General features: G+C 43.6%; 1 protein-coding gene across 1 annotated transcript; it reads right to left on the bottom strand.

The window, feature by feature from the left end:
- Positions 1-10403: 10403 nt before the first annotated feature.
- LOC143032240 (uncharacterized) lies at positions 10404-12893 on the bottom strand. Its single transcript, XM_076196710.1, has one exon. It carries the CDS (start codon positions 12891-12893, stop codon positions 10404-10406), a length of 2490 nt encoding a protein of 829 aa, XP_076052825.1.
- Positions 12894-14225: the final 1332 nt, after the last annotated feature.

Here is a 14225-nt window from a genome sequence, read left to right as displayed (position 1 = left end):
GGGAAAAGAATACTACCACCAAGTATTCCCACTTGGATCGTAAGAGGCGAGAAGAAAGAGACGGGGATTAGGACTAGGCATCCTTCTCCTTGTAGCCCCACAGGGGACAATCCTAAAAGAAAAAGTAAAGGCATAAGAGGGTCTAGGAGTTTTCCGACCAGCACCCTAAGGTTTGGGTCTTTTAATGTGCGTGGATGTGGTACAGATGAGAGTAAAAGGGAAGAGATAGGTAGTATGTTTGTGAGAAGAAAGATGGATGTGTTGGCTTTGAGTGAAACTAAGCTGAAAGGGAAGGGTGAGTGTAAGTTTGGGAGTGTAAGTGGGAGGTTATCAGGAGTGAAGAGAGGGTGAGGGAGGGAAGGGGTGGCTATTCTAGTAAGTGAAGAGATAGGTAAACGTGTAGTGGAGTGGAAGGGGGTTTCCTCAAGGATAATGTGGATGAAGGTGAAACTGGGAAAGGAGATGTGGGTCTTTGTAAGTGCATATGGGCCTGGCAGTGAGAAGAGTGTAGAAGAAAGGGAGGCCTTTTGGATAGATTTAAATGAGTGCATAGAGGATTTAGGGAGAAATGTCAATGTAATAGTACTGGGAGACCTTAATGCTAGGGTAGGAAAGGAGCCAATTGATGGAGTGGTTGGGAAATGTGGAGTCCCAGGAAAGAATCGTAGTGGAGAGTTGATGGTGGAAATGTGTCTAGAAAGAAAGTTGATTATACCAAATACAGTGTTTCGGAAGAAAGTCAAGCATAAGTACACATGGGAGAGGGTGGTGGATGGAAGGGTGGTAGATAGAGCGTTAATGGATTATGTAGTGGTAAATAGGATTATGATAGGAAGAGTTAAGGATGTACATGTGCTAAGGGGAGAGGGTGGAGGAATATCAGATCCTTTTTTGGTGGAAGGTAAGTTGAGAGTGGAGGATAGATGGAGGAAGAGGAAAGGGACAAAAGGTAGGGAGGTTCTTAGAGTGAACTCTTTAAATGAAAAGGAAAAGGAGAAGGAGTACAAGAAGAAGCTGAAGGAGGAGTGGGAGGGAGTGAAGGATAGAGTAGAGCTAGGTGTGGAGGAGGAGTGGGGATGGTTCAAGGAGGGAGTCACAAAGTGTGCATGGATGATGTGTGGAACAAGAAGGACAGGAGGAAATAGAAGGAAGGGTAGTGAATGGTGGGATGAGGAAACAAAGAAGGTTGTAGAAGAGAAGAAGCGAGCTTTCACAGATTGGTTACAAAATAGGACGAGGGAGTCATATGAGAGGTACAAAGAAAAGAAAAGAGAAGTAAAGCAAAAGGTAAAGGAGGCAAAGAGGAGAGCAGATGTGAAGTGGGCTAAGAGTATGACAGAAAATGTTGAAAGTAGTAAAAAGATGTTTTGGAAAGAAATTAAGAGAGGAAGAGGAGGCGAATCAAGTAGAGAAGAAAAGGTAAAAGGTGCAGATGGAGAGATGATAATGGAAGAGAAGACAGTAAGGGGAAGATGGGCAGAATATTTTAGGGAGTTGCTAAATGTGAAGGAGGATAGTGAGGGACAGATAGTTGCAGTGGGAAATGCTAAGAAAATGACCGTGATGAGTGAGGAAAATGGAGGAGAAATAATGAAGGATGAAGTGAAGGTAGTTGTTAAGATGATGAAAGCAGGTAAAGCACCTGGTCTGGATGGATGCTATGCAGAATGTCTAAATAAAAAAAAAAATAAATAAATAAAAAAAAAAAAAAAAGGAGGTACAGTGATGGTGGACTGGCTGGTGAGGTTATTTAATGTTTGCTGGAGAGGGGGTAGAGTGCCGGAGGACTGGAGGAGTGCGTGTATAGTTCCACTTTACAAGGGAAAAGGGGACAAGTGTGAATGTAGTAGTTTCAGAGGGATTGGGTTGTTAAGTGTAGTTGGGAAGGCTTATGGGAGGATCTTGATTGAGAGGATTAGGAGAGGAACAGAGGGAGTAATTGGTGAGGAACAGTGTGGATTTAGGACAGGTAGAGGTTGTGTAGATCAGATCTTTGTGGTAAGACAGATATGTGAGAAAGCTATAGGAAAGGGGAAGGATGTTTTTTGGGCTTTTATGGATCTGGAAAAGGCTTACGATAGGGTAGACAGAAAAGCACTGTGGGAAGTTATGCAGATATACAGGATAGGAGGAAAGCTTCTAGGAGCTGTCAAGAGTTTTTATGAGAATAGTAGAGCTTGTGTCAGGATTAGAAATGGAGAGAGTGAGTGGTTCGAGGTAAAGGTGGGACTTCGTCAAGGATGGGTTATGTCGCCCTGGCTGTTCAACTTATACATGGATGGGGTAGTGCGAGAGGTAAATGCAAGGATAGTGGGTCAGGGATTGGAGATGGTTAAAGAAAATGGAGAAAAGTGGGAGGTGAGCCAGCTGTTGTTTGCAAACGACACTGCACTTGTGGCAGGATCGGAGGAGGGATTGAGGAAGTTGGTGACAGATTTTGGGAGAGTATGTGACAGAAGAAAGCTAAAGATAAATGTGGGTAAAAGTAAGGTGATGAGATGAACAAGGGGTGAAAGTGGCAGTAGTCTGGAAGTGAGCATTAAGGGAGAGCGACTGGAGGAAGTGGATATTTTTAGATACTTGGGTGCAAATGTGGCAGGAAAAGGTGGAGTGAAGGTGGAGGTAGAATGTAGATTGAGAGAAACGAGTAAATGCCTTGGTGGTTTAAAAAGTGTAATGAGGAATAGACATTTGGTATTGGATGCTAAGAGGAGACTGTATGAAGGAGTGATTGTACCAACAGCACTGTATGGGGTAGAAACATGGAACATAAGAGAGGAAGAGAGAAGGAGTTTGAATGTGTTTGAGATGAGGTGTCTGAGATGTATGATGGGGGTTACTAGGCTAGATAGAGTGAGAAATGAGGAGGTGAGGAGGAGAACGGGGGTGGAAAGGGAGTTGGGAGATAGGGTTGATGAAAGAGTATTAGGATGGTTTGGACACATGGAAAGAATGAGTGAAGAAAGACTAGTAAAAGAGGTATGGAAGGCAGATGTGGAGGGAGTGAACATGAGGGGACGTCCTAGGATGAGGTGGATGGATGTGGTGAAGGGGGCTTTGGGGAAGAGGGGAATGTCTGTTGAGGAAGGACGGGAGAGGACAGAAGACAGGGGTGAATGGAGAATGGTTGTATATGGATGATGTTGTGATGCATGAGGTGGAATGGGCGGGGGGATGGGGGTGAGGGAGGATGTGTGAGCAAAATTTGACACAGCCCGTCTTCTCCTTTTATGCAATGGGGGGACGGAGAGGGGGGGTCGCCGATTTAATGAAGCAGCCTTGCTGTGGATGTGCTGTGTCTTGCGACACTGCTTCTGACCCAGGGCAGTGGACAAGGTGCAGGGATGACCCGTCATCCAGGAGGTGCTAAGATAAGAGGGAGGGTGGAGGGGAGTGGAGTGTATTCAGGGATGGAATGGGTGGTAATGATTTTATGCCTTTTCCTTTTTGGCTACCTCCCTTGTAAGGGGGAGAAAGCCTTGGTATATGTATGTATGTAGAAACATATTAAGTTTGTGGTACATCTTTCTTGTCTGAACCCAAATTGTCTTAGGTTTAATATGTTATTTTCTTCCAGGTGTTTTACACATCTATTCTTGATGATTTTCTCACAAATTTTGGCTACAGTGCTTGTTAATGAGACCGGTCTATAATTAGTTGGTTCTTCCTTGTTTCCTCCTTTATATGTTGGTACAATGTTAGCATTTTTCCAGTATTTTGGTATTTTTCCTTCTTTAAGTGAGCAACTTATTATGTTATGTATTTTGTCCATGGTTCTTCTTTGTATTCTTTTAGTAACCAATTTGCAACTCCGTCTGGGCCATGTGATTTCCTGACGTCAAGGTTTGATAGATGTTCCATTATTTCTTTTTGTGTTATTATTATCTAGCTCATGGGGGGAGATCGCATTTCATTTCCATCGTCCCAATATCGTGCTTTCTCTCGAGTGAAAACAGACTTGAAGTGATTATTCATGACTTCGGCCATTTCTAACTCTTCTGTGTATTCTATATTCCCTTGGCGTAGTTTCAACATTTCCTGTTTATTTTTAAATTTACCGTTCACGTATCGATAGAATAGCTTATGTTGCTCTTTGTATTTCTTTATAATGTCCTTTTCATGGTTCCTTTTTTCCTCTCTTCGCACTTTTACATACTCATTTGTATAGTTTATATATACTTGCCATTTTCCAGTTTTTATTTTTATCCTTTCTCCATCTTTTCCAAGCTCTGCCCCTTCTATTTTTTGCCTCACTGCATCTTTTGTTGAACCCGCATTTAATGTACACTTTCTCTAGCTTCTGTCTTGGCACTTGCCTATTCACCCCTTCATTGTAATTATCCATCAAGATATCCCATTTCTCTTCCATGTAAAAATTTCCCAATTTGCATTCTGGTTTTTTTTTTTTTTTTTTTTTTTTTTTTTTTTTTTTAGTTTTACAAAGTCCGTTTTGCTGTACATCAATCTTCCTTTCCTATGCTTTTCATTTCTCTACATGTATATCTCTTTCCTTAGTTCAGTCTCAATAAGTATATGGTCACTCTTTCCAATTGGTGTCTTGTATTGGATTTTATCCACAACTTCAGGTTCCGTTGTAAATATTAAATCTAGTCTTGACGGCTCCTCATTATTTCTGTATCCGGTGTTTTCACTGACCCACTGAGTCATTGTATATTCCATGATCATGTCCAGTAATATATTACCCCACAAGTCTTCTCCGCCTTTCACTGTCAAGTCATCCCAACAAATTTCTCTGCAAAGTCCCCCATAATTACCTGGTTACCTCCGCCCATTAGTATCTCATTTAATGAATGCCTTGTATCTTCTAGCATTTTCATATGCTCGTTCTCTTTCCAAGCGTTCGTTTTTGGGGGCACATAAGTGTGTATGTGTATACACACACACATATATATATATGTGTGTGTGTATTTACCTAGTTGTATTTTACGGGAAGGGGAGCTATGCTCGTGGTGTCCCGTCTTCATATCTCATTTTATCTAAACTATTTTTAAATTCATGTATTGTTTTTGCATACACCACTTTCTCATCTAACTTGTTCCAACTGTCTATTACTCTGTGAGGAAAGCTGTTCTTTTTCAGATCTCTTCTATAGCTGTCTTTCTTGATTTTCTTTCCGTGTCCTCTTGTATTTCTATCATCCCATTTTATCAGATTCTCTCTATCAATAATTTCTATGCCTTTCATGTTTCTGTAAATAGCTATCAAATCTCCTCTCTTCTTTGCTCTAGTGTCCGTAGTTGAAGTTTTTCTAGTCTCTCTTCATATGATAGTTTTGAGTGTTGGTGCCAATTTTGTAATTGCTCTTTGTATTCTTTCAATTTTTTTTTATACATTTTTTTGTACTTGGTGACCAAATCGTTACTGCATATTCCAATCTTGGTCTTATCAGAGTGATTAGAATTTTCTTTACCATTTCTTCATCCAGGTATGTAAATGCCACTTTGATTGTTCTTATTAAGTTATAAGTTTCTCCAAAAATCTTATTTATATGTTTTTCAGGTGACATATTGTTCATAACAATGACTCCCAGGTCCTTCTCATGTTTTACTTTTTTTTATTCCTTCTTCTCCCAATTTATATGCTCCTGTTATTCTGTTTTTGCTTTTTCCAAATTCCATTATACTACACTTTTTTGTATTGAACTCCATCTCCCACTTCCTACTCCATTCTTGTACTTTATTTAGATCACTCTGTAGTGACTCACAATCTTCTTCCGTGTTCACTTTTTTTTTTAACAGTTTTGCATCATCTGCAAAGAAGCTCATATAACTTTCAATTCCGTCATCCATATCATTAATATATATAGCAAACATTATCGGGGCCAGAACTGTTCCTTGTGGAACACCATTTATTACTTCATCCCAATTTGAGTGTTTGTCTCTTATCACTACTCTCATTTTTCTTTCTTGCAAAAAGTCTTCCATCCATTTAAGCAGTTTGCCCTGTATTCCTCCTTCAGTTTCTAATTTCTTAAGCAATTTCTTATGTGGTACTTTGTCAAAAGCTTTTTTTAAGTCTAGAAATGCACAATGAGCCCATCCATCTCTTTCTTGTATTATATCTATTAGCCTTGAATAGAAACATATTAAATTGGTGACGCATGATCGTCCTTGTCTGATTCCAAATTGCCTTGGATTTAGCACGTTTTTTTTTTTTTCTAAATATTTTACCCATCTACTTTTTACAATTCTTTCACATATTTTTGCTCTTGTACTTGTTAGAGAGACTGGTCTGTAGTTGGTAGGTTCTTCTTTATTTCCTCCTTTATATATAGGTACTATATTTGCTTTTTTCAATCTTCTGGGACTTTTCCTTCTTTCAAGGAACTGTTTATTATGTTATGTATTTTGTCTGCCAGTTCATTTCTGCATTCTTTCAAAATCCAGTTTGCTATTTCATCTGGTCCATGCGATTTTCTGACATCAAGATTACTCAAGTGTTTCAATATTTCATTCTTTGTTACTTCTATTTCTTTCATAGGGGGACTTTCTCTTTCCATTCGATCTCTTCAGGTTGTATGTTCTCCCTTGTAAACACTGATTTAAAATGTTTGTTCATAATTTCCGCCATTTCAATTTCCTCTGTGTATTCAACTCCTCCTTGTCTTAATTTCTCCAAATCTTGTTTGTTTTTCAGTTTGCTGTTTACAAATCTGTAGAATAGTTTTGGTTGATCTTTACATTTTTCTATGACATCTTTTTCATATTTTCTCTTTTCCTCTCTGCATGTTTGTACATATTCATTTCTATAACTAGTATATATTTTCCATTTTCAGGTCTTTTGTCTTTTTTACATCTGGTCCAAGCTTTGTTTCTTTTGTCTTTTAACTCCCTACAACTTTTGTTGTACCAGCACTTTACATATTCTTTTTCTTGTTTTTGTCTTGGGACATACTTTTCCACTCCTTTTCTATAAATTTTTGTCAAAATATTCCATTTCTCTTCCACTGTTGTTTCTTCTTTGTATATTTCTTCCCAGTTTTCTTGTTGAAAGAATTCTCTTATTTTATCAAAGTTTGTTTTTTCATACATCATTCTTCTTTTTCTATATTGCTCATTTATTTTCATATATTTTTCCTCATTGGTTCCAGTTCAATCAGTATATGGTCATTTTTACTTATTGGTGTTTTATATTCAATCTTTTCTACTATTCTTGGTTCAGTTGTGATTATTAGGTCTAGTCTCGATGGTTCTTCTTCATTTCTATACCTAGTGTTCTCCTGTATCTATTGCGTCATTGTATGGTCAGTAATCATCTCGAGTAGAACATTTCCCCATGAGCCGTCTCCATCTCTTCCCAGCAGACTTCTTTGCAATTAAAGTCGCCCATCATAACTATTCTTCCTCCATCTTCCATTATCTTGTTTAGTGTTATTCTTGTGTCCTCTAACATACTTTTATGTTCACTCTCTTCCCACGAGGCTGTTTTTGGGGGCACGTAGTTTATTACAAACTTTCTGCTCTTCTTATCTCTGTCTTCTATTTCTATCATAATCATCTCTACTCTGTTCTTTCCATATGTGACACACCTCACGTTTATATCCTTCTTAGTCAGGAACATAACTCCACCCCCTTGTTTTATCTCTCTGTTTCAAATCCAATAATTATATGCATTGTGTCCTCTGCTGTTGGGTGGTAGTGGACCTTTTAATTTTGTCTCAACAATTCCCATTATGTTCGGACCTTTTTCCTTCAGATACTCTTTCAGTTCATTTAGTCCTGTTATTAATCCATCTATATTTGTGTAGGATACTCTTAACTTTCTGTTATTTCCATTGTATTCTCTGTTTCTTTTTGGTTTCTCTCTGTTATGGTCCATTTCTTCAATTTCATATTCACTACTCTCCAGTAGAATTCTTGTTTTTCTGACTCCGTTCTGGTCTCGTTTTTTTCTTTAGCTTCTTTCCTTTTCATTTTTCCTCCTCTCTTTTCTCTTTATTCATTTATCTTTTTATCCATACCTTTTTATATTGTTCACTTGCTGCTAGCTTCCCTGTTTTTGCTAAGATATTCTCTGCTGTTGTTTGTGACCTGAATTTAATCTTAATTGGTCTGGTCTTATCTGTACTATACTTTCAGAGTCTAAACTTCTCTTCAATTTGTTTCATTATTTGAGGTTCATCTTCTTGAACTAATTCTAGTAATCTACTTACTCTTTCATTTTCCTCCTTGATTCTTGTGGTTCTATCTGGGTTATGTGTCTTTGGGATAATCTGATCACAGTATCAAAAGACAGGTCGCCACTCAATTTTTGTGACATCATGAAAATTGAGAAAAATGAAAAATATAGAACGTTTAACATGATTGATTAAAGTTAGTAGGAATAACAAAATAGTTATGACGAAAGACAAATAATTGAATAATAAATTCTAAACATGATTCCAAGTTGTTACACACAATTTTTAACGGGGGTGAAAGAGAAATAATTACTAAGAGATTTGCTGTCCACGCTTCCCGCGTCACTGTTATAGACTTCACACACAATATTCTAATTAATATTATTAGCTGAGTTAGGTATATGAACAGAGGGAGGAAATGACTTACTTTAAATGCACGCAGCCAAAAATCCTGCCCTAGGCTTAGCGTCCTCTCTATGTCACTTCTTCTAGTCTTTCTCCCCTCTCACGCGCCCAGAGCTCTAATTCCTCCAGACCTACATCACCCCTGATTGGTCCATAGAACCAACGTCTATGAAGCTTGAACCTGATTGGCCAAGACAGACTAAACGTATTTGCACTCACGCTTGATGAGGCTTCTCGTACAATACGAGAACTAATACATAAATTTGCATTGTATTAACAGAAAAACATAATAATAGTTCGTATCGGCATGGTTACAGCATGATACACAAAAATAATAATGCATATTACCAAGCAAAACATGATTCAATAGAATATTAAGACGCCGACCCAAAACGTTTGGGTATCTCCCTACGCGTGACATCTAAAACGTAACGCTCCATTTTCGTTCGTTGAATAACTGACGTCTTTTCACCCAAAATAAAACCAAGATCTAAGAATATATTTAGACCTTGAATAAAATCACGTGGGATTGACGAACCTCCTGAGATTCTAGTGCGGGGTTGTTCTTTAAAGTAGAGAAGAGGTTTCTCTACTTTTGTAAAAGATTGTGAAGGACAAATTGTCACTTTCTTTTTTGGAAACTACGTTTTTATAAATTATGTTTTTCTTAATAATCTTCTTATCCTCCTTGTATTTGGTAGACATGTACGCTTTGTAAGCACCTTAATATCGGTCCCTTCGTGTTCTACTGTAGTGGGGCGCAAGGTCTAAATATACAGGTCAGACCGTTTACATTCTTCTGCGCAGCTTCATGACGTCATTTGGCTGAGTCCATTTTCTCTTTGTGATACACTGAAGAAAACTGTGAAACGCCAAGGAAGACAGGAACTATAATATTTTATATATTATATATATATATATATATATATATATATATATATATATATTATATATCATATATTCATATATATAGACAGGAACTATAATATTTTATATATATTTATGTATATATTTTATATAATATTTGTCAGAATATAACTAATTGCGTGGAGCGTTGCGAGCGAAGGAGACGTCATTTTCGAACGACGGACCAGCTTCAACTGACAGCTATAGGACCCGCTAACCCCACTTTGAACAGCCAGGTGACGTTCACGGGCCCGCTGCGCCAACTCCCTCGAAATTCGGTCGGAAGTGGTTAGACCTTATATTCTTAGATCTTGGTGGGGCGTGTTTGTTTGTACCAATTGTCGATCACTCTGCGGATATTGGCTTGGACCTCGTGATTCGTGTATCCAGTGTTGATAAGGAGTTGGTGGACCCGATCAAACTCCTTTCGAGTGTCACTCCAAGAAGAAGTGGCAGAGGGCTCTTCTGAAAAAGGCGCTAACTGTGGCGTCTTTGTATCTCTGGGGACACGCTCTCTCCATTCATGCCCAGTCCAGGATTGGTATATGTGATTCAAAAGTACTTACTTGTGCGTCGATGACGTCTTCGGTTTCAGTCGCTCCTGGGTGGGCCCTTACATTCCTTTGCGGCACTTAACTCTCCACTTCTCTAGCCTAATTCCCTACCTCCTAACCATTAATGCTAGCTTATCGTATCCCCCTTTCCGGGTACTGTACACTCCACTCACACTCGCATTCACCACCACCCACGCGCGGTCCTTGTTCGGCACTGTGCCACCCAAGCCAACGTGAGGCCACCCCCCCCCCCCCGCATTCGGGTGGGAAGGGGATACCAGCGCTCATGCCCTTTGACCCCTTCTCCCCCCCTCCCAGAGAGGGGGAGGGGGTGCCAACCGTCCGTCCCCATCCGCGCCATACACACTCACACCCCCCCCCCCCTTGATCTAGAGATCACCCTACTCCTCGTCTTCTCCTTCCTCTACATCGTAGTCCTGTAGCCACCTTGGCGGGCGTCTTTCGCGCTGGGGTCTCTGAGACACCCCATCCTCTTCTGTTGTCGCCCCGTGGCCTTCCTCCTCATCTTCTCCTTCACTCACTACCCGCCGTATATCCAAGATATGTCGCGGCACTCCCTCAACAGAAACATTGTTCCGGGAGTTCACCTCCGTCACTGTCCCTCTCGTCCACTGTGACGTGCACTTCCTGTCCTTTGGTCTCACCCATACCTCGTCCCCCACCTGCACTGAGGCGGGGCCTTCTTCGGCGTTGGCCGGCAGTTTCGGTCCCTGCAGCGGATGGCGCCAATCATATTTGAACACAGCCTTTTGCGGAACCGAGCGGTCGTCTTGGCCTGACCTGGGGGAGATATTATACCAGAAAACTGCCTCCGTCGGCGGTATTCGCGCCCTCTCAGCTATGGCCTTAATTGTACGATGGTGTCGTTCTACTATCCCATTTCCGCTCGGCCGGTACGCTGCCCGGAAGAAGCGTCTTGTGTTCCACTTGTCCAATGTACCTTTCAGTGCCTCCGACCGAAACGCCGTGCCGTTGTCCATCAGGACTTCATCCACTGGGCCCCGCTCCAAAAATACCTCGTCCATCACCCGCGCAATCTCTTCTCCAGTCTCCGCCTTCAGTTCTCGCCAAATGCCGAACCGCCCTGGGCCGCAGTCGACCATCGATAAGTATCTGGTGCCTTGATAGTGGGTTACGTCAATTGCCAGCCGCCCCCAATTCTCTTCCACGCAGAGCTCCCCCGCTGAATGCGGTCTGGGGGCTGGGTTTATGGACTGACAGCGGGCACACGCCCTCACCGCATGCCGCACCTCTTCCCTTGATATGTTCGGGTTAACCTTCCTTGCCAGGAACAATGACCTATCGACCCCTAGATGATGCGTTTCGTGCAACTCTTTCGCACGAAAGGACCCAGCGGCGCACATCTCGAGCTTCTCTTCCTGTTCTTCCTTCGCTTTCAGCCAGCTCCTCTTTACTCTGGTAAGCGCGTCCGCTTTGTTCGCCTCCGAGGATACCTTCCTCACCCTTATCTTCATGCCGAACTCGTCGATTAACTCTCTCAGGATCCCGAGGCGGCGCTTCACCAGGATCTCTGCAGCTCCTTTCGTGCGTACTCTCTTTTCAGCCGTCAGCACCGAGTTCATCCACCCCGCTACCGTGGCTGAGTCCGTCCTGATCTCGATCTCACGCAGCCCCCATTTCAGCGCCAAATTTGTTCCTTTTATGACCGCGTCCAACTCTGACACGTTAATATGGTGGTAGTCGTCCTTCTTCCGCTGCCACGCTCCATCTTCGACTATTACGTTCCCTATCTCCAAGACGGCGCCGGTTGCGATACTACTCGCGTCGCACCATACTACGCCATGGTTCTGCTGGGGCGCGTTCCATTGTCCTCTCACAGGATCATCGTGCATCGTCCTCTGGACAACGTCGTGCATCATGGTTAGCGTGTCCTCATCAACCTTCTCTCCCCAATCTTTCGATCCCGCCCTCCTCTTAATGTAGCTACATGCCGTACGAAGCCATCCGGCGATCGGGTAGTAGCCCACTAATTTGCCACACAGGGAGAAAAGTTCTCGTTTACACATTTCGTCCGTCACCTTTGGGATCTCGTTCCCTCGCTTGAACATCAGCGTTCCTGCCGCGTTCCTTTCCAGTCGCAGTCCCAACACCGCTCCTCCCTCCAACGGCTCCGGTTCCTTAGCTGTCAATCCGTATCGAGCCAGATGTTCCACCACGTTCGACGTCGATACTATGCCATCGTCCACCAGTATGTCGTCTAGGTACGAGTCAGTGCCCTTCTTCATCGCTTCAGTCTTCCCCAGTACCGTCTTCAGGATTCTCGTCATGATCCTCGGGGCCGAGCTGAGCCCAAAACCAAGTCTGGTCAAGCAGTAAATTCTCCCTTTGTATTTTACTAGCTGGTACTTCCATAACTTCTTAGTCACGTGAATTTGCAAGTAAGCCGCCCGCAAGTCTACAACGGCGGACGCCCCCCTCCTTCGGCGCCACCTGCGTAGGGTCTCACTACATACATCTACAAAATCGTCGCCAGTATGACACTTCACGAACTGGTTCAGCTCTCGGAAGTCCAGCACCGGTCGTACCTTTCTCTTGGTTGGCTGCACTACCGCCATCAAGGGCAGGAATCCGCCTTCCACCGGTTCCTCCCGGGGACTCAAGATTCCTTCCTCGATCCATCGCTCCACTTCGAGGTCAAAGTCCTCCCTCACCCCCTCTCTGAGGGTCCGTGTGTAGCAGTCGACTTTATTCTTCAAGACGGGCGAGCTTTCCTTCGGATACCACTCTACTTCCCACTTCCGGCCGTCAAATTCCGCCCGGAAGTCCTCGTCCTCAATCGTGCACGGCGTCGCCCTCTCCTCAGGGTCGAGCTTCGGGCCAGCACCGCCCTCCGCGGCTCCCATTGCCATTCCTACGTCCTCACCCGGCCTCGGTCGGTTCTTCTTCCTCTCTTCCGAGTCCTGCCTCATTCCAATCCGTACGAGCCCACCGATGAACGTGACTTCTCCAAGCTGGGTAATTCCGTCCATTCCCAGCACCACATCAATTCCCTCCAGAATCGTTCTAATGACGAGCACTCTTAGTCGTATCGGGATACCCTCCACTATCATTTCAATTTCCTGGTCGCCATCGCATATCGTCTCTCTCCCGTCGACTGTCGTCAGGGCCACATCTCCCCGTCTGAACTCTTGAACTATATCGGTCCTCACGATCGTGGTTGAACAGCCGGAGTCTATCAGCGCCCTCGCGCGTCTCCCTCGCACCCAAATATCCACGATCGGCATACGACTGAACGGTGTCCTTACACTTCCTCGGCGGCCCCTCGCATAGTGGCCGCCGATGTCCCGTTTCCCTGACTGCAATTTCGGGCCATGTGCCCTGGCTGATTGCACGAGTAACAGATAAGCTCTACCTCCTTACAGTCCCTTGCCAGGTGACCCAGTCTCCGGCACTCGTAACAACGGACCCTCGACAGCCCGCGCCATCTGTTGTAGTCACCCCCGAGCTCACCCGTTCTCCCTTCTCGGTTCGTGGCCTCTCTCACCCGCGCGCCTTCTCCTGCCGAGGGCAGTCTCCTTTGTGTCTGTTCGTTGGCCACGGCCACCATCGGCCCTTCATCCTTAGCCTTAGTCAGGAGCCTGGCGCGGGCTATAAGTTCGCTCATGTTTGCCTTTGCTGCATTTTCCATTGCCTGCAGCCCAGTCGATATGTAATCCGGAAACCCATTCACGAAAGCCATCCTCACTACCATCTCCAGGGAGTTGCCTTCGAGATTAATTAGGCCTGCCAATCGCCTAATGTCATTTGCGAACACGTCAACCTGTTCTCCCGTCCACCGCATTCGCCGTAGTTTGCAGTACGCTTCGAAGGGACTCTCGCCAAAAACTCCCTGTAACCTCTCCTTCACCTTTTCCACTTCCTTTTGATCTTCGGTTGTCATCTCCATGTAGACGGATAAAGCCGCGCCCTCTAAATTTAGCGCGATGTAACTCGCCACATCCCTCACTCCCGTTAGCCGCGCGACCAAGGCTGCCTTTGTTAGCCACACGGAGACATCTCCTGTCCCGTCAAACGGCCTTAAGGTGACACTATTCACCTTGAACGGTTCTTTTTCACTCTCAGGTCCGGACATTGACGGCCCGTTTCCACTTGCGGCCGTAGTCATTTTTGCAGTGCCTAGATAGCTTGTGATTCAAAAGTACTTACTTGTGCGTCGATGACGTCTTCGGTTTCAGTCGCTC

Source organism: Oratosquilla oratoria, chromosome 13 (assembly GCF_046742065.1).
Source record: "Oratosquilla oratoria isolate Oo_2021 chromosome 13, ASM4674206v1, whole genome shotgun sequence".
Lineage (NCBI taxonomy): Eukaryota > Metazoa > Arthropoda > Malacostraca > Stomatopoda > Squillidae > Oratosquilla > Oratosquilla oratoria.
The sequence above is the reverse complement of the archived record's forward strand: the minus strand, read 5'-3'. Positions and strand labels throughout refer to the sequence as shown.